This window comes from Melospiza georgiana, chromosome 26 (assembly GCF_028018845.1).
Source record: "Melospiza georgiana isolate bMelGeo1 chromosome 26, bMelGeo1.pri, whole genome shotgun sequence".
NCBI classification, from domain to species: Eukaryota; Metazoa; Chordata; class Aves; order Passeriformes; family Passerellidae; genus Melospiza; species Melospiza georgiana.
This window is the reverse complement of record NC_080455.1, coordinates 4387729-4411641: the sequence shown is the minus strand read 5'-3', so window position 1 is coordinate 4411641 and position 23913 is coordinate 4387729. Positions and strand designations below refer to the sequence as shown.

The following is a 23913-nucleotide window of genomic DNA, read 5'->3' as shown; positions in this document are numbered from 1 at the left end:
AGGGTGAAGTGCAGCCCTAAAACACTTCAGGCCTGGGTGGACAAGCCCCTCCCAGTCCCAGTCTGACGCTGGGGGTGTCCAGTGGTGCCAGCCCCTCCATCCCCTCATCCTTCCGAGGGTTAAGGAGCAGCAGGAGCAGGAAATGCGTAAGCAGGGTCCCTCTGCTGCTGCTGCTGCTGCTGTTGCTGCTGCTCCCACACAGCTCTGGGCTCTGCCAGACCCTGCACTGCCATGGGCACCCTTGGGATCAGGCAGCTCCTGCTCTGCTGGGCCCTCTGGGGACTCTGCCTGGCCTCAGACTATGATGGTGAGTGTCTGCTTTGGGTCAAAGCTGCCTCTTGTTAAAGTGCTGGGTGTTTGGAGCTTTGTAAAAGCCCTGAAGTCCCTTTTTGTAATGGGTTCACATGGGAGGATGCTCTGATAGAGCTTCGTGTGGCTCTTGTTGAACAGAGGTGATACAGCAGAGAAAGAAGGTGGGGTGGAAGAAACTAGAAAGAGAAAGGAAAAAGAGAGGAGTAGTATACCAGAAAGGACTCAAAAGCTAAATCTTCAGCTAATTATACACCCAGAGCCACAACTTTACACTGGAGTGGGTCCAGAACTACAGATTGTTGTGAAAGCCCAGCAGAGGAATTGTTCTCTGGGTTCCCAGGCCTGTTCATGAATTTACAAAGAAATTGTTCCCTGGATTCCCAGGAATGTTCATGGCTGAACAAGGGAATTTCTCTCTGAATTCTGAGGCCTGTTCATGGCTGAACAAGGGAATTTCTCTCTGGATTCCCAGGCCTGTTCATGGCTGTACAGAGGAATTGTTCTCTGGATTCCCAGGCCTGTTCATGGCTGTACAGAGGAATTGTTCTCTGGATTCCCAGGCCTGTTCATGGTTGTACACGGGAATTTCTCTCTGGATCCCTAGGCCTGCTGAGAGCTGTAGAGCATCACAGTCCACTGTGAGCTGTGGGAAACCACAGGGCAAAGGAATCAGGGCTGTTCTCAGAGAGGTGGCTGAGGGTGGCTCCTGCACGCCTAACTCTGCCAGCTTTTTGTGCCTGTCACTCAACAGCCTTTCCAGAATATTCCCAGTTGTAGGGACACAACAGAAAAGACAAAGAGCAGCCTTTGGGGTGAGCTGTGTGCTCAGAGTGTGTAACAGGCTGAGTGAGGAATAGGCTGAGTGAGGAACAGACTGAGTGAGGTAAAGTCTGAGTGAGGAATGGGCTGAGCGAGGAACAAGCTGAGTGAGGAACACAGGCTGAGGAATAGGCTGAGTATGGAATAGGCTGAGTAAGGAACAAGCTGAGTAAGGAATAGGCTGAGTGAGGAACAAGCTGAGTGAGGAACACAGGCTGAGGAATAGGCTGAGTATGGAATAGGCTGAGTAAGGAACAAGCTGAGTAAGGAATAGGCTGAGTGAGGAACAAGCTGTGTGAAGAACAGACTGAATAGGAACAGGTTGAGTGAGGAACAGGCTGAGTGTGTAGCAGTCTGAGTGTGTAACACGCTGAGCGAGTAACATCCTGAGTGAGTAACAGGCTGAGTGTGTAACATCCTGAGTAACAGGCCTCCTTCCCCTCCCAGATTACTCCCAGAACAGCACCAGCGATCAGCCCAGCACTCCAGAGGTCACCCCTTGTCCCCGAGCCATCCCGGGGGACCAGGCCATGGTCAACAACGTCACCTACCTGCTGATCCCCGAGGCCACCCGTGCCCAGCTGGGCAGTGCCATCACGGTGCGCCTCATCCCGTGTCTGTATGTCCTGGTGCTGCTGCTGGGGCTGCCCTCCAACGCCCTGGCCCTGTGGGTGCTGGCCACGCGGGCCGAGCGCCCGGCGCCCACCGTGTTCCTGATGAACCTGGCCACGGCCGACCTGCTGCTCATCTCCGTGCTGCCCTTCAAGATCTCCTATTATTTCCTGGGCAACCACTGGCCCTTCGGGGAAGGGCTGTGCCGCCTCACCACGGCGCTGTTCTACGGGAACATGTACTGCTCCGTGCTGCTGCTCAGCTGCATCAGCGTGGATCGCTACCTGGCCGTGGCTCACCCCTTCTCCTCCCGCGCTTTCCGCACTCCCACCTTGGCCGCCAGCACCTGTGCCGGGGTCTGGCTCTGCTCCGCCGCCCTCACGCTGCCCCTGACCCTGCAGCAGCAATCCTACCCGCTGCTCGGGGCAGGCCTCACGCTGTGCCACGACGTGCTGCCCAGGCATGACGACGATGGGTTTTACTTTTATTATTTCGTGGTGTTGATCTCCTGCGCCTTCCTGCTGCCGCTGGTGCTGCTGGTGCTGAGCTCGGGCGCGGTGCTGCGCGTCCTCCTGCGAGGGGGAGGCCGCTACGGCCACGCCGCCAAGCTCACGGCCCTCATGGTGGTCACTCTTGTGGTTTTTTATGCTCCCAGCAACATCCTGCTGCTGCTTCACTACTCCAGCCCCTGCTCCAGGCTGCACGGCCAGCTGTACCTCAGCTACATGGTCAGCCTGGCCCTCAGCACCTTCAATAGCTGTGCTGATCCCTTTGTGTATTATTACGTGTCGGAGGATTTTCGGGAAAAGGTAAAGAGGAGAGTGTTCAGGGGCAGCAAAAAAACCACCACGTCCCTAAAGACCTCCAAGGAAACGCTGCCCCGTTCCAAGAACTCGCTGGTGTGAGCCTCCAGGGCACTCATCATGCACACAGAGGGGATAAGAGGAATTCAGCACTGGAATTCCACAAGTTTCACCCAGAACAGCGTTTTGGGGCCAAGTGCTTTTCCCTGTTTGCACAGATAAGAATGAATAATGCCAGGCTGTGGGGTTCTTTGCCCAGACAAGAGGCTGAGTGCTGGACACATCCGTCCTGCACTGGGACACTGCCTGCAGCTTCTCAGCTGCTCACACACCACCAGGGAGGTTCCTCAGATGGGTCTGGTGTTCCTCCAGAACTCTCCCTGCTAGTTCTGCTCCTGGCTTGTTCTCCGTCCTTAAATGCATATTCCCTTCCCCTAAAACTGAAGAAGACCCATCATTGCAGCCCCAGATTTCTAAATGTATCAAAAGCTACTCTCCTGAACTAAAGCAGTCTGTCAAAAGAGTGCAGAACACTGGCTTGTGTAGCAAAAACATTCTTGGCTTGATTTGTCAGCAATGTCAGCCCACTGTTGGTAAAAGGTGTAAAAATCCTCTTCACTCATCCCTGTTTTTGCAAATCACCCTTGGCATCCATCATTCCTTTCAGGCAAAGGTTGTGTTAATGGATTTTGTGAAAAAATGATGTCTGATGAAGGGAAATAGTAAAGTAGGAATGGAGTAAAGCCTCTGGTACTCCACGCTCCCTTTGAGCAATGTCACCCACAGCCAAAAGCTGGCTCTGATCAAAGAGGTGCTCAGGTTTGTTGTTTGTTGGAACCTGCTGCAAATCTGACAAAATGCAGCCTGCTCATCTCTCAGACACAACTGGGGCACAGCTCTGAGAGCAGCCAGGTAGAAATGAGCAATAAACCTCTTTAGAGCTCCTTAATTCTTTCGTTTTCCCAGCACAGGCTTGACAACATAAAGTGTGAATACGAGGCAGAGAGGATTGTCTTAAAATCAGTTTTTAATAAAATATTTATCAGAATCTAAAACAAACACTTTTCTGGACTCAGACTTGCTAAGATGTGTGTGAACAAACCAACAACTGGTCAGAGAGCTGTTTGTGTGTACCTGTGGGGGCAAAAGGCAGGGGAAACACAAAGCTGGGCTCCAGGTGCTGGGCACTCACTCAGAAACAGCAGAGACTTAAAAAAAACCCCAAACCCAAACCCAAAGCCAGGCTGGGAGAGGTTTTCTAAAGAGTTTCTCTATTCACAATAATGAAAACCAGGTTATTGTGCATTAAATGTCAACAGTCAGTGTGAGCAAAGCAAGTGCTGGTGTGTCAGGGATGTTCTTCAAGCAAGCTGAACATTCTTGTGGTATTTGCTTTCTACTGAGGCTGATTAAGAAGGAGGGGAAGAGGCAAGACCAAAACACAGGACAAGAAAGAACAAGGGGGACTATTGCTTTAAAATAAATACCATGGTAATGATTACTCTGCATAATGTACAGTTACAAATATATAAATATTCATTTCCTTGAAAGGATTGCAAGCATCAATCACTGATAACTAGCACTGCTGCAGCTGTTCAGTCACAGAACTCGGTGGAAGAAGCAATTTCTGTGTCTTACAAACCCACTGGCACTTTTCTCCTTTTGCAGTGAGGGACCATCAGGAAAAGGAAAGGAGAAATATCTCTGATAGAGGGAGGCAAAGTCTTTAAACCAGAAATAACCCAAAGCAGCAGCAGCAGCAGCTGCTGGCCTTGCTGGCTTTGGCTTTCCAGCACCCAGCTGGTCTTTTCCTTGGTGGAAAAATAAAAAAATAAAACCAATCTTTCTGTCTAAACTGCCTGGCTGAGGTACATAAAATGGGAGCCTGAGATGTCCTTGTGCTCTCAGGGACAGGAGGGAGACTGAGCAGAGCTGGGTCTAAGCCTGTGAGTGGCTTTGAATCTGTTCCGCTGTGCTGCTCAGGGATCCAGTCCTACAGCTTCTGTATTCCAAGCAGGATGTTGAACAATGGAGAAAAAATAATCTATGATTTTTTCCCCCCTAGATAAGAGTGAATGATGGTTACAAGAAACATGAATAGCAAATGTGGGACAGGGGAAAGCTCTGGACCCTCAGCTGGGGTGGAGAAGGGAGCAGAGACCTCCTTTATTCCTGTGATGGGGGGAAAAGGCAACCACAGCGGTGGAACTGCAGGTTCCTTGACTCATTTCCTTCAATAAAATCACCTTTTTTCTTTTTTAGCCACAAAGAGGAGCTGGTTTGGTGCAGCAAGAGCAGGGGAGGCAGAGGCTGCCAAGAGCAGAGGGACTGGAAGTGCCAAGGCTGGGGGTGAAGTGAGGATCCAGAAATCCTGTCCCATCCCCTCCCACACACTGCCCTGCTCTGTCTGGCTCTGAGGACACTAAAGCTGCTCTGCCTTTGCCTTCTGAGGGTCCAGGGCTCTCTGGCTTCCCTTTGAATTGTAAAACAGAAGCCAGACTCCTCTGCCTCCAGCACTGGCACAGAGATCTCTCAGACAAGGCCCTGATTGATGGGCTGGCACCACCAGCAGGAATTATTTACCTGGCAGCAGCAGGGGGATGTCTGCAGCTGGAATTAGGACATTACATGTCCCACAGCCCGAGGGAAGTGAAGAAAGCCAGGTTTGATTCTTGGCAGGAGCTCCCTACCCTCATCTCCTCATCTCCAGGAGGAGATCTGAGTGCCCAAAGATCTGTGAGAGGACCAATACATTTCAAATTACTTCAAATATCTCTCCACTGGGTGTACAATGGGTGAGAGAGAGGAGAGGAACACCAGAAAGGGACTGAGGACTGAGCACAGGTCCCAGCTCCTGGATGAAGGCAACCACAGCCATCACCAGGGTGACCAAATGCCTCATCCTTCAACTCTCAGCACCAAACAGCTGCAGCCTGAACCAGCAAACAAGCAGGGCTTGTATTGTGCAGTTTTGAGTTTTATAAAAGGAAAAAAAAAAAAAAAAAGAAAAGAAAATAAAAAAGGAATCTTGTTGCAGCTCACAGTAGGCCTGTTATTTACCCAGGGATAAATATTGACCCAGTCCTGTGTGTGTACACAATAGCCTGCCAGGACAGTTGCTTGCAGGAGGTGGAATTTTAGTTTAAAGGCATTAATTTACCTGCCAGGCAGGAATGCAGCTGCCAGGGTGAGGGCAGGATCTGCCCCTGCACACCCTGGACCCTCATCCCAGCAGGATCCCCATGAGGGGAGGCTGGCACAGCTGCCAACTTCTGAGGCAGCTCAGAAATTTCTGGGAACTTCAAGAGCCAGACCTTCATCATGTCAACTGCATTCTGCAAATGTCTGGCCCCAGACAAAAAGGACTGGAAACTACACATGCCCAACCTCTGGGACACCTCCTGGTTGTCCCCATGTGGACATTTTTCTGGAATAAACTTGCCTTTATTCTGGAATGGAATGTCTATACTGGGATATATTCTTGTCATGGTTCCTGTGTAAACAAGCCTTAAAAATGAATGGAACTGGGCTTTTTTTTTTTTTTTTCTGTTTCCATTCACCAATAAACACCCTCAAAAAGGAGTTTCCACCCTGCTCTGGGTCCTGGTAACAATAGAAGTGGGAAGATAAAATATTAACACTATTTTGCAAGAGGCAATTGCATGTAACTCCTCCAAAGAGAACAATGCTGCTCCAGGCAGGAAGGGAAACTCAAAAAATCTTGGCTCCTGCACTTTTGGGAACACAAAGCTTTTCTTTTTAAGTTTTGCCACGTTGCTTGGGGCAGGTCAGACCGAGGGAGTCCAGCCTGTGACACCAGGGATTGGTACTGGCCAGGGAGCACCAGGACCAGAACATGCTGTGCTGGATGCCAGTGGGAGCAAAATAAAAGGGGTTGGTGAAGTCAGGCAAATATTTAAAAAAGGGCTGTGCCTGAGCCAGGTTCATTTTCAGGGGCTGAGAAGGCTGCAAGCAGCCCCTGTCAGCACATAGTGCAACACAAAGAGGGCTCCCCCACCTCAGCCCTGCCTCTGCTCAGGCTGCAAACAGCAGCAGACATGAAACCTTTCAGCCCTGGCAGTGGATTTCAGTTTTCTCAGGTTAAATGCACCTCCCTGAATAGTGGAGCTACAGGCAAGTGTTTCTTTCCTGATGGGCTGGGGGAGATGAGCAGCCTCTTGCTATGTTATAATTGGCAAAACACACTGATTTTTTATTATTATAATTTGAGAAAAAAAACTTCTCAGCCATCTTTCCTCAAACAGCAGTTCAGCTAAGCACAAGGCCTGGACTTAGCTTCTAAGTGTAGCTAGGAAATGGCATTTGCAGAAAATCCTGATAGCAGAGAAAACACTTGGAAATGCTCTATCAAAGTTTGAATTCCAGCCCCTATTTTTCTCACCTAGAGGGCACACAGCATATTGGTCTCTCACCACTGGGAGGGCTCCAAAGAGGATGCACAAGAAGGCAGGAAAATGGACAGGAAAATAACTCTGAGTGTCCCCCTTAGAGCTCCAGATCTGCCCCGTGGGGCAGCAAAGGCTACAGTTCTGAGGGCATCAGCAAGTAGTCATCATTCAGGTTCTGTTCTGCAGCAGGTCATCATCTGGAGGAGCAAACTCATACAGGAGTCGATTCTGAGCCTCTTCTCTGGATTTAAATTATGTATTTCTGTGGGGAAGAGAACACAAGGAGGAAAAGTCACCTTGCTGTGATGCATCTTCGTGAGATATTGCTAAGCCTGGGAAAGCTGAAAAGGTCACAGAGCTGGGAGGGACCCTCAGGGATCAAATCCAGCCCTGTCCCTGCACAGATCCCCCAAAAACCCTACCCTGACACCCCTGAGGGCTCTGTCAGTGAGGGGCTGGGAACACAAACCCTGTGAGGAACAGCTGAGGGAGCTGGGGGTGCTCAGCCTGGAGAAAAGGAGACTCAGGGGTGCCCTTATCACCCTCTACATCCCCCTGAAAGGTGCCTGTGCTCAGCTGGGGCTGGGCTCTGTCTGCAGCAGCACTGACAGAACCAGAGCACACAGCCTCGAGCTGCATCAAGGGAAATACAGGTTGGATATTAGGAAAAAAATCTAGGTTGGATATTAGGAAAAAAATATACATTGGATATCAGGAAGTTGGTGAGATCCTATCCTATAGGTAAGCTATTAGGAAAAACCTAATTAGGATATTGGGAAAAAATATAGGTTGGATACTGGGAAAAATTTATCATTCTTTCAGTTTTTAATGGAAAGGATGATGAAGTTCTGGAATGGCTGCCCGGGGAGGTGGTGCAGTCCCCATCCCCGGGTGTGTTTAACAAAGCCTGGATGTGGCACTGGGTGCCAGGGTTCAGTTGAGGGGTTGGGGCTGGGTTGGACTCGATGATCTTGGAGGTCTCTTCCAACCCAGTGATTCTGTGAACTATGTGAATTGTGTGAATTCTGTGTCCAAATTCTCCTGGAGCTCTGGCAGCCTTGGCACCATTCCCTGGGCAGCCTGGGCAGTGCCCAGCAGCCTCAGGGGGCAGAACCTTGCCCTGAGCTCCAGGCCAAGGCCTGGCACAGCTGCAGCCCTTGCTGGGCTCCTGTCCCTGTCACTCCAAAGCAAGATCCATGTCCATTCCCCCTCCCCACCTTCCCTGGGCTCCTCTGCTCCAGCCGAACACACCCAGTGACAGATCACTCCATCCCCTTGGGGATGAAACCACTGAGGTCCCAGAGCCTTTTCCAGCTGCCCCTTTCCCTTTTTGGGGAACTGACCAGCACAAGGACACCACAGGTGGCTCAGAGCTCTGATGTGGACTCACCATTCTGCTGGGGTGGCCTCAGCCTGGCTGCTGTCCCCTGCCCTGGAGGTGCTGGCCGTGCTCAGCTCTGCTGCCAGCTCGAACGCGTCGCCCTCCACGGCGAAGGCGTCGGGGTCGTACTCGTAGGAGTAGTAGGACAGGTCTGAGTGCAGGGGGGGCCCCTCCTCGGCTGCTGGGGGAACCAGAGCTGCAGGAGCTGCAGGAGCAGGGCAGGGCAGCAGCAGGAAGGGGTTTTAGTCAAGGACACCAGGGCATTTCATTGTGATTTCAGGGTTTACCCCCAAAACCTTGGGTCGCTCCCTGATAATTCCCTCCCAGGTGTGTCAGTCACCTCTCCTTTCCCCTCCCAGCACTGTCTGCCAATTCTGGAATTCCAGAAGGGTATGGAATTGGCAGATTCAAAGGTGATGGCAGATTAAAGGATGCTCTCTACCCCTGTGTAGCCATGATATTTTCTGAAATATCCTTTCCTTAAGATTTTATTCCAATACCAGGGAAGGTATTGGTGGGGTTCATAGGGGAGGGGAGAAGCTGCTGCAAAAGGAGTTTTCTATTTCCCAGTCTGAGAAATTGGAATAAAATGAAAGGAAAGAGGGGGAAGAAAGAGAGGGGAAATAAGGAAGAAAAGGGAAAACAAAGGGGGAAGGCAAATAAAGGTGGGAAGAGGGGGAAACAAGGAGAGGAAATGAGAAATCAAGGGGGGGAAGAAGAAGAAACAAGGGGGAAAAGAAGGAGAGAAAGGTGAAACAAGGGGAGAAAGAAGAAACAAGGGGAGAAAGAAGGAGAAACAAGGGGGAAAAGGGAAATAAAGGGAGGCAAAGGGCAATGTAGTTTGAAAAATGTCTCCTTTTCCAGCATGGAATTAACTGAGGTGCTGAAGTTCAAGCCCATCAGCCTGAGAGCTGCACACAGTGAGATAAAAGTGTCATGCAGAGGGCAGATGGCACAGGGGGTTCACTCTGCACCCTGAAAATCTCCCCTCACCAGGCACCTCAGGTAAGGAGAGCCCCATCTCTATGGGGACATGTCCTGTGTGCCCTCAGCTGTGCCTCATTCCATAAAACAAGTGACAAAGCTGCAGGGACACCCTGAGGGAACAGCTCACCTGGTCACTGATCAGTGCAGGCAGCCAATTTTCTTTTGGGGAAGGTTTTGAGGCCAGGAAGCCACAGCAGAGCCATGGACTCCAGCCTGGATGAGGAGCTGAGGCACCTCTGCCCCAGCACAGTCACACAGCACTGAAATCTCCATCACTTTGTGTAGGGACAGCCCAGCACAGGCAGGAGCAGGAATTTCTCCTTTTCCCACTCCCTGCAGCCTGTGCTGGTCCCTCTCACCAGGCTGTGCCTCTGTGCTCCCTACCCAGAGGGCAAAACTGCAAGATAAAGGGCAATGTAGTTTGAAAAAGTTCCCCTTTTTGAGCACTGAGGTGCTGAAGTTCAAACCCATCAGATAAAACTTCCAGGAACAGCAGCAGATTTGTGTTTCCTAAAGTGCTCCTCGAGCCAGCTCAGCTGTCCATCCTTCCTGTGTACACTGCTTTAATCCAAACCAAAGCGAGCTCTGAGGCAGAATTATTGCAGGGGAGGAAAAATCCCCAGCCTGCCCAAAGCTGGCTTGATTTAAAGAGAACACTCATCAAGGCCTTTGAAAATGTTTGTTCTCTAGAAAGAAAATATCTGAAGGATCTTCCCTGTTGCCTCCCACATCCTCCCAGCTCTGGGCAGGGGAGTCAGGCTCTGTTCCCTCCTTCTTGGCCTCCTCCCTGGGAGAACCTGCCAGAGCATGAGCTCCTTCTATGAATGGGTGATTGCTGGGATGGGATGAACATCACAGGCCTGACTCTTCCCAGGAATTCAGCTCTGGAGCCCAAGCAAAGAGCACAGGCCGAGGTTTCCTGCTGCACACAAACCACTGCCCCAGCCCCAAATGTTTGTGCCACGGCCAATGTTTGCTGAGCAGGGATGGGGGGAGAGGGAAAACCAGCCCTGTGCCAGCTCAGTCAACCCTGAAAGAGCTGCAGCCCTGTGGGGAACACACCAGCCAGGGAATTTTGGGGATGATTCCACCTGGAAGCAGAGCTCAGGCTGATGCTCCTGGTAGGAGCTGGTGTGGGTGATGGCATTTAATTAAAAAAAAAAAAAAAATCCACAAACAAAACACCACCACCAAACAAAAGTGTCATAATTCCACAGAGAACTTTCTCCCAGTTCCAGCCATTGGCCCTTTCTGATTGTTGGAGAAGAATTGTACAAAGAGCATGGCTGTGGGGAGAGGCAGGGGGCCAGAGAGCTGAGCCTGGGGGGGTTCCTGCTCTGATACCCCAGCACTGCTGCCCCACACACCTGGATGTTGTTTTCCACCAAATCCATGCAGAATCACAGCAGTGATGGCAAAATATTGTCCTACAACATCAGTGGCTGTGCCTTGAGTGCCTTTGGCACAGATTTATCTTGCAGTTTTACTCTGGACAGGGAGCACAGAGGCACAGCCTGGTGAGAGGGACCTGCACAGGCTGCAGGGAGTGGGAAAAGGAGAAATTCCTGCTCCTGCCTGTGCTGGGCTGTCCCTACACAAAGTGATGGAGATTTCAGTGCTGTGTGACTGTGCTGGGGCAGAGGTGCCTCAGCTCCTCATCCAGGCTGGAGTCCATGGCTCTGCTGTGGCTTCCTGGTCTCAAAACCTTCCCCAAAAGAAAATTGGCTACCTGCACTGATCAGTGACCGGGTGAGCTGTTCCCTCAGGGTGTCCCTGCAGCTTTGTCACTTGTTTTATGGAATGAGGCACAGCTGAGGGCACACAGGACATGTCCCCATAGAGATGGGGCTCTCCTTACCTGAGGTGCCTGGTGAGAGGAGAGATTTTCAGGGTGCAGAGTGAATCCCCTGTGCCATCTGCCCCCTTTTATCTCACTGTGTGCAGAAGAACAGCAGAGTTAGTGATGTGTGGGAGCAATCAAGGCACCACTGCATCACAGAGACACCATCAGAGCTACAGGGGATCCCACAGGCTCCAAAATCCACCCAGATCCTGGTGGCCAAGGAGTGACAAGGACCTCAGGAAAGGCACAGCCAGAAACTCAGGGAGATCCCAGTCAGTAATTCAGCTCCTTCTCAAGGGTTTTCTATCCAAACAAATATTGCAGCAGGCTGTGAAGGCACACGAGCACACCCAGAGCTGGGCCCACTCATCACAATCCTGTCCCACCCTTTTGAGACTCAGCAATTCACCTGAGAAGGAACAGCTGAGGAAGGGGATTCACACAGGAGTTATTACAGCTGAGTCCTGTCACCCTGCACACTTCCCTGGCAATCAGAGCATCTACAGATGCAAAGAGGATCCCACCCATCTGCTCAAAAAAAGCTTTAAGGTCAAACCTCAGCCGTTCTGCCTCTCTGCAGACTTTGGGAAGGCATTTTAAAATGTTCTGACAACAGCAACAGAGCTGCATCCTGACCTTTCAGGGCCATCTCTGTTCAATTACTCATCTTGAACAGCTGGAATTTATTCCTGCAAACCCACTGGCGTGTGTGGAACTTCACTGTGGGTCCAGAGGGAACCCCAACACATCCTGTAATTCCCACTGATGGCTGGGAGGCTGCTTGCTCCTCAATTAAAGAATTCAATTAAAGCACCAGCCCAAGCTGAGCTGCATGGCAAACTCAGGAGGCTCCCAGACAACACAAACACCACGTGCCTCCCTGAAAACCCAGCATTTCCTGCAGATTAACACACCCAGATGGTTTCACACCAACCTGCCCTAAGCTTGATTCGGCTCCTGGAGTTTTGCAGCCCTTTAGGAAGTCCCAGATTTAGGCACGGCTCAGCAGAGCCCCTGCTGGAGCACCTGAGCCGACTTAACCCCATCACATGCTCCAGCAGCCCAGGAGAGGCTGCCTGAGGAGGGGCTCATTCATCTGCTGCTCTTTGATTCATGTCCCGTGTGCTTGACCTGAGAGGAGCCCTGAGGATTAATGAAAATCACATGCTGGGCTCTTTTCCTGGGGTGGGATTTAGTCAGTTTGATTCCTGAATGCTCATTCTGCCATGGCTGCTCCCAGCTCAGCATCCTCCTGCCAGGAAATTTGGGCACTCCCAGATGCCAGGACAAAGCCAAGTGCTTGTGCTTTGACAAAAAATCCCTATGGCACTCAAGTTTGTCCATCTAAAATCTGAATTAAAATGCCATACAAAATAATCAGATTTTCCCCTTTAGCTCCTTCTGAGCCAGCACTGTTTCTGCCAATTCAGAACAAAAAGGATTTTCACAGAAGGATTTTCCTTTTACTTCAATACAGATTATTTCAAAAACTCTGTTCTAAACATTTTTTTTGATTGTGGATTACCATCAAGTTCCATCATTTCTTTCCCCCAGGTAATCATATCAAATTTTTATTTGAAAATTATGTAATGGCAGCCCCATTTTTGTAGACCTTGGTGTGGCCTCACATTCCAGCAGTGCCCAAATGAAACACTTTGGGAATGCTGCTTGAAAGGGTTCAGATTGCAAATTTTCCATGCTGAGCACATGGCATGTGTATAGAATAAAGGGCAATAAGATATAAATATATTCACAACAAGCCCAGGAAAAAAAAAAGGGGGAGGAAAATAGTAGAGATATTAAATACTAAGACTGAATGACCATTAGAAAATGTGATAATGGAATATTCACCACATTTTTGCACCTTAATAAGAAAACTGTCCATCAGCTGCTGTCCAGAAAGTAAAGAGCAGATTGGTGTCTCCTTTTGGACATTTGTTAGTCTGACTCTGGTGCACAAGGAGGACATGAGGAGCCACAAAGCTCCTGAATTTAATTCTTCTCCTGAAGACTTGAACTGGTTTTACCAATTTGTTGGGAGAGTTGGAGGCCAGGGGAAAATTAATGAGTGGAAAGCAGCCAGGAAAAAAATCTAGACCAGTTTATTTACTAGAAACAGCATGAAACAAGCTATTCTATTGACCCTCCACTGCTTCTTGGTGAGATTTATTGTGAGCCATGAGCGAGTTCGACACGAGCCTTGGAAAAAAGTGCATGAACATAAGCACCAAATAAAATGAGCAGCCAAATTCCTGGCTACTCCATCCACTGACCTTAACATTTTTGTTCATTAAGGCTCTTTATTCCAAACAGAGAGAACCAAGGCTGCCAGCCCCATTTTTGCACAGAACTGCAGGGACAAAGTTAATCCACCTGGATTTGAGTCCTTGCAGTGGTTTGGGCTCTTGTCAGTTGTTTGTTGGAACACATTACATCAGCCTGGCTTTCAATGGGATCTTTCCAGCTTAATAGTGGAAGAAAAGATCACAGAGAGTGTGTTGTTCAAACACAGCAAGGCTGAGAAAATAGGAGGGTCAGTTGTCCACTCCTACAAATAATTATCTAAATCCTGCAGGTGCTGAGCTGGGCAGGATTCCTGCATGATTTCCTGGAAGGAAAAGTAGGAGAGCTGTCTGCTACTGCATACCTCTCATCCCCAGCTTCCCTGACCTCTTCACTTTTTTCTGATTTCTGAATATTCTATCTTTTGTATAAGATGGAGAAATTTAGCATCTTTATTTAAAATGTGATTGAGAGCCACTTGTACTTAGTACAGAGATAGGACAAACTTTAACTCTATTTAAGAAAACCTTTGGATAAATGCAAAAGTATTGCATTACCTGCTGGGGTCTGGGGAACACTGGGCTGCTCAGCTGTGTGGGAGTGTGCCTCCCTTTCTTCTGGCAAGTTCTTGGCTGCAAATACAAAGAAAAATAAACTCATTTGTCACATAATTCGTTAATAATGCCTCTTTAGTAAAGGTTTGCATTTCCAGAGGTGAAGTAATCAGTTCCCTGATATACTACACACCTTGAAAGCCCATGCAGAATCTCCAAAGCTTGCTTTAATTTTGGACTTAATTTTTATCCAGGAATATTCACTTCAGATCAAACAGTATCACCCATTTTCTCTTCAATTCATTCTGACTGGTAAAACATGTATCCATGAGAACAGAAATCCAGTTTTTCCAGTATTTTGTAAAGTTGTTTTAGTTAAGGTGTAAAACAAGCTGAAAAGCAGCTGCCGTTATCCCTTAATCTATGTACTATGAACAGCAAAATAATAGCACAGAGCAAGTTCTGAATCAGAGAACTCTGAATCCCTACCACACGTATGGAATATTAATTCGCTCGAATGACGATTTGTGACATCCAGCAGCTGAACTGTGACAAAAAAAAGGGAAGGGAACGAAACCTACAGGCAGAAGAACACTGAGACATGGGCATCTGCTCTATCCTGGTGTTGTTCCTGCAGGATGCCACCTCCATCTGGCAGTGGTTGGGGTAGATGAGGCCGTCGGAGGCGCACACGGGCTCGCCGTCGTAGCCGCAGTCCCGCGAGCACAGGCACTGCTCGAAGTGCTCGTCCTCCAGGCAGCCAAAGATGTTGTTGCAAGGGCCAGAGTGGACAAAGCCTGGGGGTTAAACAATTCCCAGTCAGTTTTGCACAGCACGGGGAGGGTGGAATGGAAATAGTTCACTGATCGTTAAATTTTGTGTTGAATTCTCAAGGATTTCTAAGAGGGATGTACAAATTTATAGAGTTAAAAGCTCTGGGAACAAAGTTGCCTTTTTGAAGGAGCCATGGTGCAACAGCTTCCTGACTTGGGATAAAGCAACTGGTTTTTGGCCACAGAGCACAGAAAGGAACAACAGTTTCTGGGGCAAGTTATTCCTTTCATGGATGTATGAAATTGTTCACTCTTCCTACAGATAATTGTGGAACTCCACTGCAAAGTATTGGAGAGAAAGAAAACCAAATTACATGGTGAGGATTTTTTACCTCCTTGTTTACTGAACACACCTCCCCTTGTGCAGGTTCTTCTAGCATTAGACATTTTTTCTTGCCTCTGAAGCAAATCACAGTCACTCTGGTGCCTGAAGAGCACTGCTCTGTTTGTCCTGACTTTAACACTGCCAAACCCCCAAATCTTTGTGAAATTTCCACTAACACAGAGAGGGAAACACAACATTTGTCTAAATAGAATTGATAATATTATATAATATGATATAATAATATATACTTTTATATATTCATATATAAATATAATAAAATTATATTATTTTATTATACTAACACAGAGCACGAAACACAACATTTGTCTGAATATAATTTATAATATTATATAATAATATATAATTTTATATATTTATATAAAATATAATATAAACGTGATGTTATTTTATTGTACTAACACAGAGAGCAAAGCAAACCATTTGTCTAAATATAATTTATAACATTATATAATATTATAAATCATATAATAAATAATATATATGACAAAAATGTAATAATACAAATAATATTATACAATTTTATACATTTATATATAAATATATTTATAACTCAGAATATAAATGTCCTGAGTTCAGAACAGTTGTGGGTCCTATTTTTCCTAAAGATCTGTGTGGTTTTGGGGTAACTCACCAACCCACTGGCTGGCTGAGCTTTCCACCTCATTGCAGGTCGGGCCATCACAGAGCTCCCTGGCCAGGGGGCTGTTCTCACTCACATTGTAGAAACGAGTGGCTTCAAAAGCTGCAGCAAGGAGGAGAAATCACAGCTGAGCCCCCTGCCTGGAGATCTGATCAATCAGGGATCAGAGGGGAACAGGCACCAACCTGGCTCGTAGTAATCGTACACCTTGATGGGAACTGGGGCTGTTTTCCCCACTATGTGCTCTCTGAAAGCTTGGAACTTCACACAGGTCATGCACTGGCTGGGAATCTGTGAGAAATGGGGTAAAAGACTCAAAAACTACGCTTGAAAATGAACACAGCACACGTCCCGAACGCCAAGCACAAAGACACCTCCAATATCCCAAGAACAGAGACAATGAATAAAAACAAAACAGGGTGAACCAAACCTGGATGCTTTGCTGACCTTTAAAACACATTTTTGCCACAGACACTCCAGCTGTGTTCCCTGGCTTGCCCACAACCACAGACAATTCCTTGCTGCTGATCAAGCCAAGAGAGATCTCACCTTCCACTCTCAGGTCTGTGCTGAGATTTAAATTATTCTGCATTTAGCACTGCTAGTTGGACCTGAAAATCAGATTATTTCAAGGCAAAAATCTAAGTGATATCCACCCAAAACTACTCCATGGGGTGAAGAAAGTCACCTGCCTCTGTTATACTTTGGTTTCCAAGCAAAACCACAACCCTACCTGCAGCAAAAGAAACTCAAGCAAAAATCACTTAAAGCTGCAGGGTGATCCTCACCCCTGAGGGATCCCAACCCTGCCTGTGCCTCATTCCCTGCTCATTTGCCTCTCATTAAAATCCAACATAATTATAAGAAACAAAGCCATTACCTCATCAAAATAAAACAGGACTTTTCTTCCATCCACTTCATATCTTTTTAACCCAATTTGCTTGTTCATCAATAACTGTGGGCAAAAAAAAATATTAAAAATCATCGTGTTCAGTTTAATCTCATTTTATAGAAAACAGGTAGAAATGAGGGAATAAGATTTCACGCTACTTAGAAAACTCATCAGACACTAAACTCCAGGGATTTCTTCTGCTGGAAAATGGAGTTTCCATAAGAGAGGAAAAATGCAAAGGGATTGAAATTGCTGTCACATGACAGAAAGGGAAAAGCCACTTCTGTGTCCTGCTGAGGAATTCTTGCAAGAGAAGGAAAATGCAAAGGGATTGAAGTTGCTGTCACATGACAGAGGGGGAAAAGCCACTTCTGAGTCCTGCTGAGGAATTCTTGCAAGGTGCATCAGCTGAGGGCTCTTCCTTATCCCCCTGGGACTCTGCTGCTGCCTCATCCATGATCTCACCCAGCAGCTCCCAGATTGTTTTCAGTGCCAAGGCTCCAGCAAGACCCCAGAGACCCAAAACCACTCAATGAAGGCTCTTATTTATTTTACACCCCTCAGACCACCAGGAAATCTCCCTGGGTATTGCAGGTCCCCTCCTCCCAGCAGCTGAAAAATTCAAAACATTCTTCTGCCAGGAAAATTAATCCTCCCATTTGAGAAGAGCAGCCATTTGAAAGAGCCCCAGGCACCCTCCCTTTGACAAATGGGGTCAGGCCAGGCCTCTGCTCCTCAGCTTCTCTCCCTTCCAGGCCCCAAATTTGGAATTTGGGGTCTGCATTGTACCAGGCAGGCCCACAGACCCCCTTCTTTTTATATTTTTATCTTTTTATGCTTTTTATCTGCACACCATCTAAAGGCACTTCCCACATCTCCAAAACTTCATTTTCAATTTTCCAAAAGTTCCTCCCATGATTTCTGCCCTTGGAACATCTCAACACTGTGATTGTCCTGCCTGATCAAGCATTACTATTTTGATAATTTGTATTAAAATGCATCTGGCATGTGGAAAATACCTAAAACTGAAGCTGGGGAGGATGAGGGTTTGTGGAAAAGGATTTTTGTGTTTTAATCAAAGTTTGGAGAGCAAAGATAGGGCCAGAGCACTCTATTCTATAATTCTATTCTCTAAACTGTCCCATTACTTCAACCTCTGTTAGACAACCCCATTTTTAAACATATTCTTGTGGGGGTATTTTGTGAGTTTGTTTGGGTTTTTGTGGGTTTTAGGGGGTTTGTTTTTGGTTTGTGGTGTTTTTGTTTTGGTTTGGTTTTAATGTTCTTAAGTTACTTTGAGATCATAGGCTAAAATCTCTACAGAAATCGGAACAAAATTATAATTCTCACTATTTTCATAATTATTACTAATTAATTTAATAATTATTATGTATAATAACGTAATATAAATATATATTATGATATATAATAATGTATAATTATTATATATCGAACTTAAATTACTTAGAGATCGCAGGCTAAAATCTCTACAGAAATGAGAACAAATTATGATAGCAATTATTACCATCATAATTATTATAATAATTTTTACTAATAAATATGTTAATATTTATTACTATAATTATAATTTAGATTGACACAAAACAAGCAGCACTGCTTCTTTCTGAACACTGAAATTTGCCCAAACCTGCCACCAGCAGAGTGCTCCAGCTTGTAACCCCTGCTCCTCCTGTAACAAGCCAAGCACCATCTCTTTAAGCCCCCCACAACATGGGAAGGGCCAATTTAATTTGTCCTTATAATTTTAGGGCCCTGCTGGTGGCTGTTATCCCTCAGCAGCCCATGGCTGCAGACAGGACTTTTATGAGGGCCTGGAGACGCTGGCGCCACCGGGAACTGCTGGGCTCAGCTAAAAGTGCATTTTTCTGCTGGGGTTTGATCTATCCCAGCCCAGGGTGACCTCCTGACCCTGTCGACATCCAGCATTATTAGGAGGATTTGTGGTGGGCTGTGCACAGAGCCCTCATTAAGCACAGCTGCCCTGGGGCTGCACGTGGGGCTGCTCCCGGCCTGGGCTGAGGGAAAATCACAAAATGCCAAAAAAATGCCAGAAAATGCTGATTTACAGCCCAGCCCCTCCACAGCAGGGCAGGGAAAAGGCAGCAGGGACAAAGGTGGGACTTGGCTCTGCTCAAGGTGGGGTCCAAAGTACACGGTGAGGCTTCAGGGGGTGAATTTTGTTTGATAGCCATGAAGAAATCCCAAAAAGGGATGGTTGGAAGGGACCTTAAAACTCACCCCATGCCACCCCTGCCATGGCAGGGACACCTTCCACTGTCCCAGGCTCCTCCAAGCCCTGTCCAGCCTGGCCTTGGGCACTGCCAGGGATCCAGGGGCAGCCCCAGCTGCTCTGAGAATTCCATCCCAGCCCCTCCCCACCCTCCCAGGGAACAATTCCTTCCAAATATCCCACAGAAATCTCCCCTTTTCCAGTGGGAGCCATTCCCTGGGTCCTGTCCCTCCAAGCCTTGTCCCCAGTCCCTCTCCTGGAGCCCCTTTAGGGCCCTCAGGGGGCTCTGAGGTGTCCCTGGAGCCTTCTCACCTGCCAGGGAGCAATTCCTGCCCAATATCCCATCTAAATATGTTTTTTTCCCATCTAAATGGGATTTTTTGCCATCTAAATCTCACTTTTTCAGTGGGACCCATTCCCTGTGTCCTGTCCCTCCATGCCTTCTCCCCAGTCCCTCTCCAGCTCTCCTGGAGCCCCTTTTAGGCCCAAAGGCTCTCAAGGCTGCAAAAATTTTACACCTCTTCAGTTAAACAGTCCTTAAAAAAATAAATCTTTGCAGCATAAGAACCCCAGCAGTGAATGCAACGTTCCACAAAATGTAATGAGTTGTAATGAATGGAATACTCCCACAAATATAGAGCAAAGCTCAGGATTTCAGTTCATCTGCCCTGAAGGGCTGGCTGGGCACGAGGCACATTCTGTCCACCTCAGCTTGGCTGCAAGAAACTCCATGTTCTCCCAGAGAGAAGGAAAAAAAAATAATAAAAAGGGCAAAAAATTCCAAGACACAGAGCCTCCAAAGAAATGGGATCCAGATGTTGGAGATAACACAGCTCACTAAGCAGCCATAAACAGCTCCTGTTAGAGCACATTTGCACCTCAGCTTTTCCAAGGGCTCTCAGTTAATTACTGTGCACTGGCTCAGGAAAGCCTTGGCTTGGCCAGGCTGGGTTTGCTCAGCCTGCTCTGTTGCCTCATTTCAGAGAGATTTTTTGACAAGTGGAATCTCTTCCTTCCCTTTCCCAATTTTAATTGCATCTTTTCAGTGCTCTGACACTCAATGGGCTCTTCTTGCACCTCAGAGGGAACGCCTCCCAGGCAGAGATCCACATCCAAACACGGCACCCCCATCCCAGTGATCCCATCCCATCCCACTGATACTATTGATCCTATCCCATCCCATTGATCCCATCCCACCCCATTGATTCCATCCCAGTGATCCCATTGATCCCATCCAATCCCGTCTGACTGATCCCATCCCACCACACTGATCCCATCCCATTGATTCCATCCCATCCCATTGATTCCATGCCATTGATCCTATCCCATCCCATTGATCCCATCCCATCACATTCATCTTATTGATCCTATCCCATCCCATCCCACCGATCCTATCCCCATGGATCCCACTGATCCCATCCCATGGATCCTACCCCATCCTATTGATCCCATCAATCCCATCCCACTGATCCTATTCCATGGATCGTATCCCAATCACATCCCATCGATCCCATCCCATGGGTCCTACCCCATTCTATTGATCCCATCTCATCCCATGGATCTTATCCCATTCTATTGATCCCATCCCATCCCATGGATCCTACTGATCCCATCCGAATCCCATCCCACTGATTCCATCCAAATCCCATCCTATTGATCCCATCCCATTGATCCCACCCAATCCCACCCCATTCCAATCCCATCCCTTACCTGCTCCAGGCTCTCAATATCTGCCCGAAACCCCGAGAACAGAGGCACTTCCAACACAGCCATGTTTGAGGATCCAGAGTGCAGCCATCTTCCCATGGGAACAAAAAGAGAGAAAATGGGAACAAACTCAAGATCCATGGACAACTCAGAATGGAGAAACCAACTCCAGAATTAAAAAAAAAAAAAAAAAAAAATTAAAAAGCTCTCCTTGTTGAAGTGCTTGGGGAAAGCCACAGGCCACAAGTTGGTTTTTAAAAATCCTCTTTTCTGCTTTTATTTAACAAAATGATGCCCAGCTCACAGGGGGTGGGAGATGTCCTGGAACACGGATGCAGAAAAGCAGAGGGATGCAGCCACCTGTGGGGCTGATCGCTTTATGTTTCAATTAATCACTGAGAAAATACACTTGGGAAGGAAATAAACCCCTGGAGCAGAAGAAACTTCTGTTCCACCCTGAGAGAAGGGCTGTGGATGGACTGTGGTGGGAGAGGGATGCTAATTTCCAACACCAGGCAAGGTCATTCAGTCCCGGGCTTTCATAAATGCCTGTTTCACCCCTGGCACTGAGAAAAGGGCTTTTGCTAATGAATCAGCAAAGTGGTGTTAAATCACTGTCTGTATCATCCTCTAGAGCATAACTGAAAACTCAGAAAAAATCTCTGAAACTGAGTTGTTATAAATGTGCACAAAACCCCCACACAGAAAGGTGTGGAGAGAAGGGCTGTTGGGGCAAAATCTCAATTTTGCCACACCCCAGCCCAAGGCTCACAGTAGCATGAGGTGGCTCTGGGTGAGGCACTCAGGGTTCCCAGAGCCATTAAACCTCCTCAATTCCCATCTAACTCCATGCTCCTCTTGGTAATGGGCATCAAAACATGCAAGAGCATGCAAAGTGTATTCAAACAGAGCCACAGTCCCAAATAAATCATCCAGGATCACTCAATTCCCAAATAAATTATCCAGGATCCCTCAATTCCCAAATAAATCATCCAGGATCCCTCAATTCCCAAATAAATCATCCAGGATCCCTCAACTCCCATCTAACTCCATGTTCCTCTTGGTAATGGGAACAAAAAGATGCAAGAGCATGCAAAGTGTATTCAAACAGAGCCACAGTCCCAAATAAATAATTCAGGATCCCTCTGCCTGCATCTCCCCAGCCTCTGTTACACATCACAGCTCTGTTTTCCACCCTGGGCTCTCCCTAACCCTTCAGCAGTGCCCCAGGGATGTCACTGGCCATGACAACACTTCATCACATCCTGAGAACACCCCCAGCTCCAAAATAGCTCACTTGTCATCCTCAGCTGCACTCCTCTCCTCACACTGCCCCAGCAAGATGATGATGATGGAGCTGAGAGCATCATTACAGGGAGAAAGGGAGGAAAGGAAGATTTCATTTGCTTTTGTTTCCTTTCCAAGCAATCCATCTCCCTGCACTGGGCTTCCTCTCAAATTTCTGCCTCAGCTGCAGCAATTCCCAGGGCAGGAGTTTTCAGAGCTATCAGCAGAGAGGTTGTGCTGATGCAGGGCAGCCTCCTCAGCATCTGACAGCACTGTGGAATTTGAGCCTCTCCCCAAAACAGGCTGAGGGCTCGGGCAGGGGGAGAGGAGGTTGGCACAGTGACACTTGGGGGCAGTGCCTGTGCCACAACACAGCCCTCTGGGCCAGGGGCAAGTTTGGGCCAAGGAAAACAAATCCTAGCTTTTCCTGGGGCCCTGCAGCTCTGCAATCCCTGTGTGCCCTTGCCTCTGCAGGAAGGAAGGGACAGAAGCTGATAGGGGAGCCAGAGTTTCCCATTAAGCTCTGATAAGGCAGCCACAATTTTCCATTTCCATCTGAGGCACTCTCTGGAGCTCTCCTGTTGGAGGGAAGCAGCACCTGCCCTGCTCCTGGTCACAAACATGAAATTAGTTCTGAATTTCTTGGGAATTGTTTCTCCTGTTGCACAGCAGGATGCTGTGAGCCCTCTTTATTTCCTCTGGTTGTGGCTTTGTCTCTCTTGGGTCAAATTCCCAATAACCTCCCTAAAAATCCAAATGTTTTCTAAAGAGGTCAGCAATCCCTGATGACTACAGCAGTACCAAGGTGTTTGAGCAAAACTTGTAAGTGGATTTAATACAAGTCAGAAACTATTCTTGCTGCTGTTTGTCTACAGCCAAGCTGCAAGAACTGTGAATTTCTAATAAAGGACTTTTTAAAATAAAAGACTTCTCATGCCTTCTGATGATGGAGTCTCTGTATCACCTTTGAGTGTCCCCGACACCCCTTCAGTGACAATGCACACCAAGACCAGCAAACCAAACATTCTGTGGGGGGCAGGAACAGCATTTCCTACCTGGTGCAGGTCTCCAAGATATATACACTATAAGTAATACATATATATACAAACTATATTATGTATAAATATATAATATTTATATAAAGAGGAGGCCAATAGTCAATTTCTGCCTTTTTTTTTCTTTTGAGAAAAAAGAAAATTGTTTCTTTAAGAACTGTGGATTTCTAATAAAGGACTTCTTAAAATAAAGGACTTTTCATGCCGTCTGATGATGGAGTCTCTGTATCACCTTTGAGTGTCCCCGACACCCCTTCAGTGACAATGCACACCAAGACCAGCAAACCAAACATTCTGTGGGGGGGCAGGAATGGCATTTCCTACCTGGTGCAGGTCTCCAGGATATATACACTCTATATAATATGAATATATATTTACAAACTATATTATGTATATATATAAATATATAATATTTATATAAAGAGGAGGGCAATAGTAAATTTCTGCCTTTTTTTTTCTTTTGACAAAAAAAGAAAATTGTTTCTCTAAGAACTGTGGATTTCTAATAAAGGACTTCTTAAAATAAAGGACTTTTCATGCCGTCTGATGATGGAGTCTCTGTATCACCTTTGAGTGTCCCCGACACCCCTTCAGTGACAATGCACACCAAGACCAGCAAACCAAACATTCTGTGGGGGGCAGGAACAGCATTTCCTACCTGATGCAGGTCTCCAGGATATATACACTATAAATAATACATATATTTACAAACTGTATTATGTATAAATATATAATATTTATATAAAGAGGAGGCCAATAGTCAATTTCTGCCTTTTTTTTTCTTTTGACAAAAAAAGAAAATTGTTTCTCTAAGAACTGTGGATTTCTAATAAAGGACTTCTTAAAATAAAGGACTTTTCATGCCGTCTGATGATGGAGTCTCTGTATCACCTTTGAGT

The 23913-nt window shown here is 47.2% G+C and overlaps 2 protein-coding genes across 2 annotated transcripts in view; one reads left to right on the top strand and one right to left on the bottom strand.

Moving 5' to 3' along the window:
- Positions 1 to 231: 231 nt before the first annotated feature.
- On the top strand, positions 232 to 2648 carry F2RL3 (F2R like thrombin or trypsin receptor 3). Its single transcript, XM_058040962.1, has 2 exons — positions 232 to 307; positions 1579 to 2648. The coding sequence occupies exons 1-2, from the start codon at positions 232 to 234 to the stop codon at positions 2646 to 2648; spliced, it is 1146 nt and encodes a 381-aa protein (XP_057896945.1).
- A 4102-nt stretch (positions 2649 to 6750) lies between these two features.
- Positions 6751 to 23913, bottom strand: part of CPAMD8 (C3 and PZP like alpha-2-macroglobulin domain containing 8) — a 58882-nt gene continuing 41719 nt past the window's right edge. Inside the window, exons 36-43 of the mRNA XM_058040625.1 lie at positions 20676 to 20763; positions 16703 to 16777; positions 16008 to 16113; positions 15814 to 15924; positions 14585 to 14800; positions 14007 to 14081; positions 8346 to 8514; positions 6751 to 7217 (exon numbers count right to left, since the gene is read on the bottom strand). Of these exons, the coding sequence (XP_057896608.1) occupies position 7217; positions 8346 to 8514; positions 14007 to 14081; positions 14585 to 14800; positions 15814 to 15924; positions 16008 to 16113; positions 16703 to 16777; positions 20676 to 20763 (841 nt within the window). The 3' untranslated portion in view covers positions 6751 to 7216. The remainder of the gene's footprint in view (positions 7218 to 8345; positions 8515 to 14006; positions 14082 to 14584; positions 14801 to 15813; positions 15925 to 16007; positions 16114 to 16702; positions 16778 to 20675; positions 20764 to 23913) is intronic.

What these genes read in the sequence shown, in the direction of transcription:
- F2RL3 (XM_058040962.1), top strand. Translation starts at nt 232, where the DNA reads ATGGGCACCCTTGGGATCAGGCAGCTCCTGCTCTGCTGGGCCCTCTGG. An exon ending in CCTGGCCTCAGACTATGATG is followed by an intron (nt 308 to 1,578) that starts GTGAGTGTCTGC and finishes TTCCCCTCCCAG; the next exon opens with ATTACTCCCAGAACAGCACC.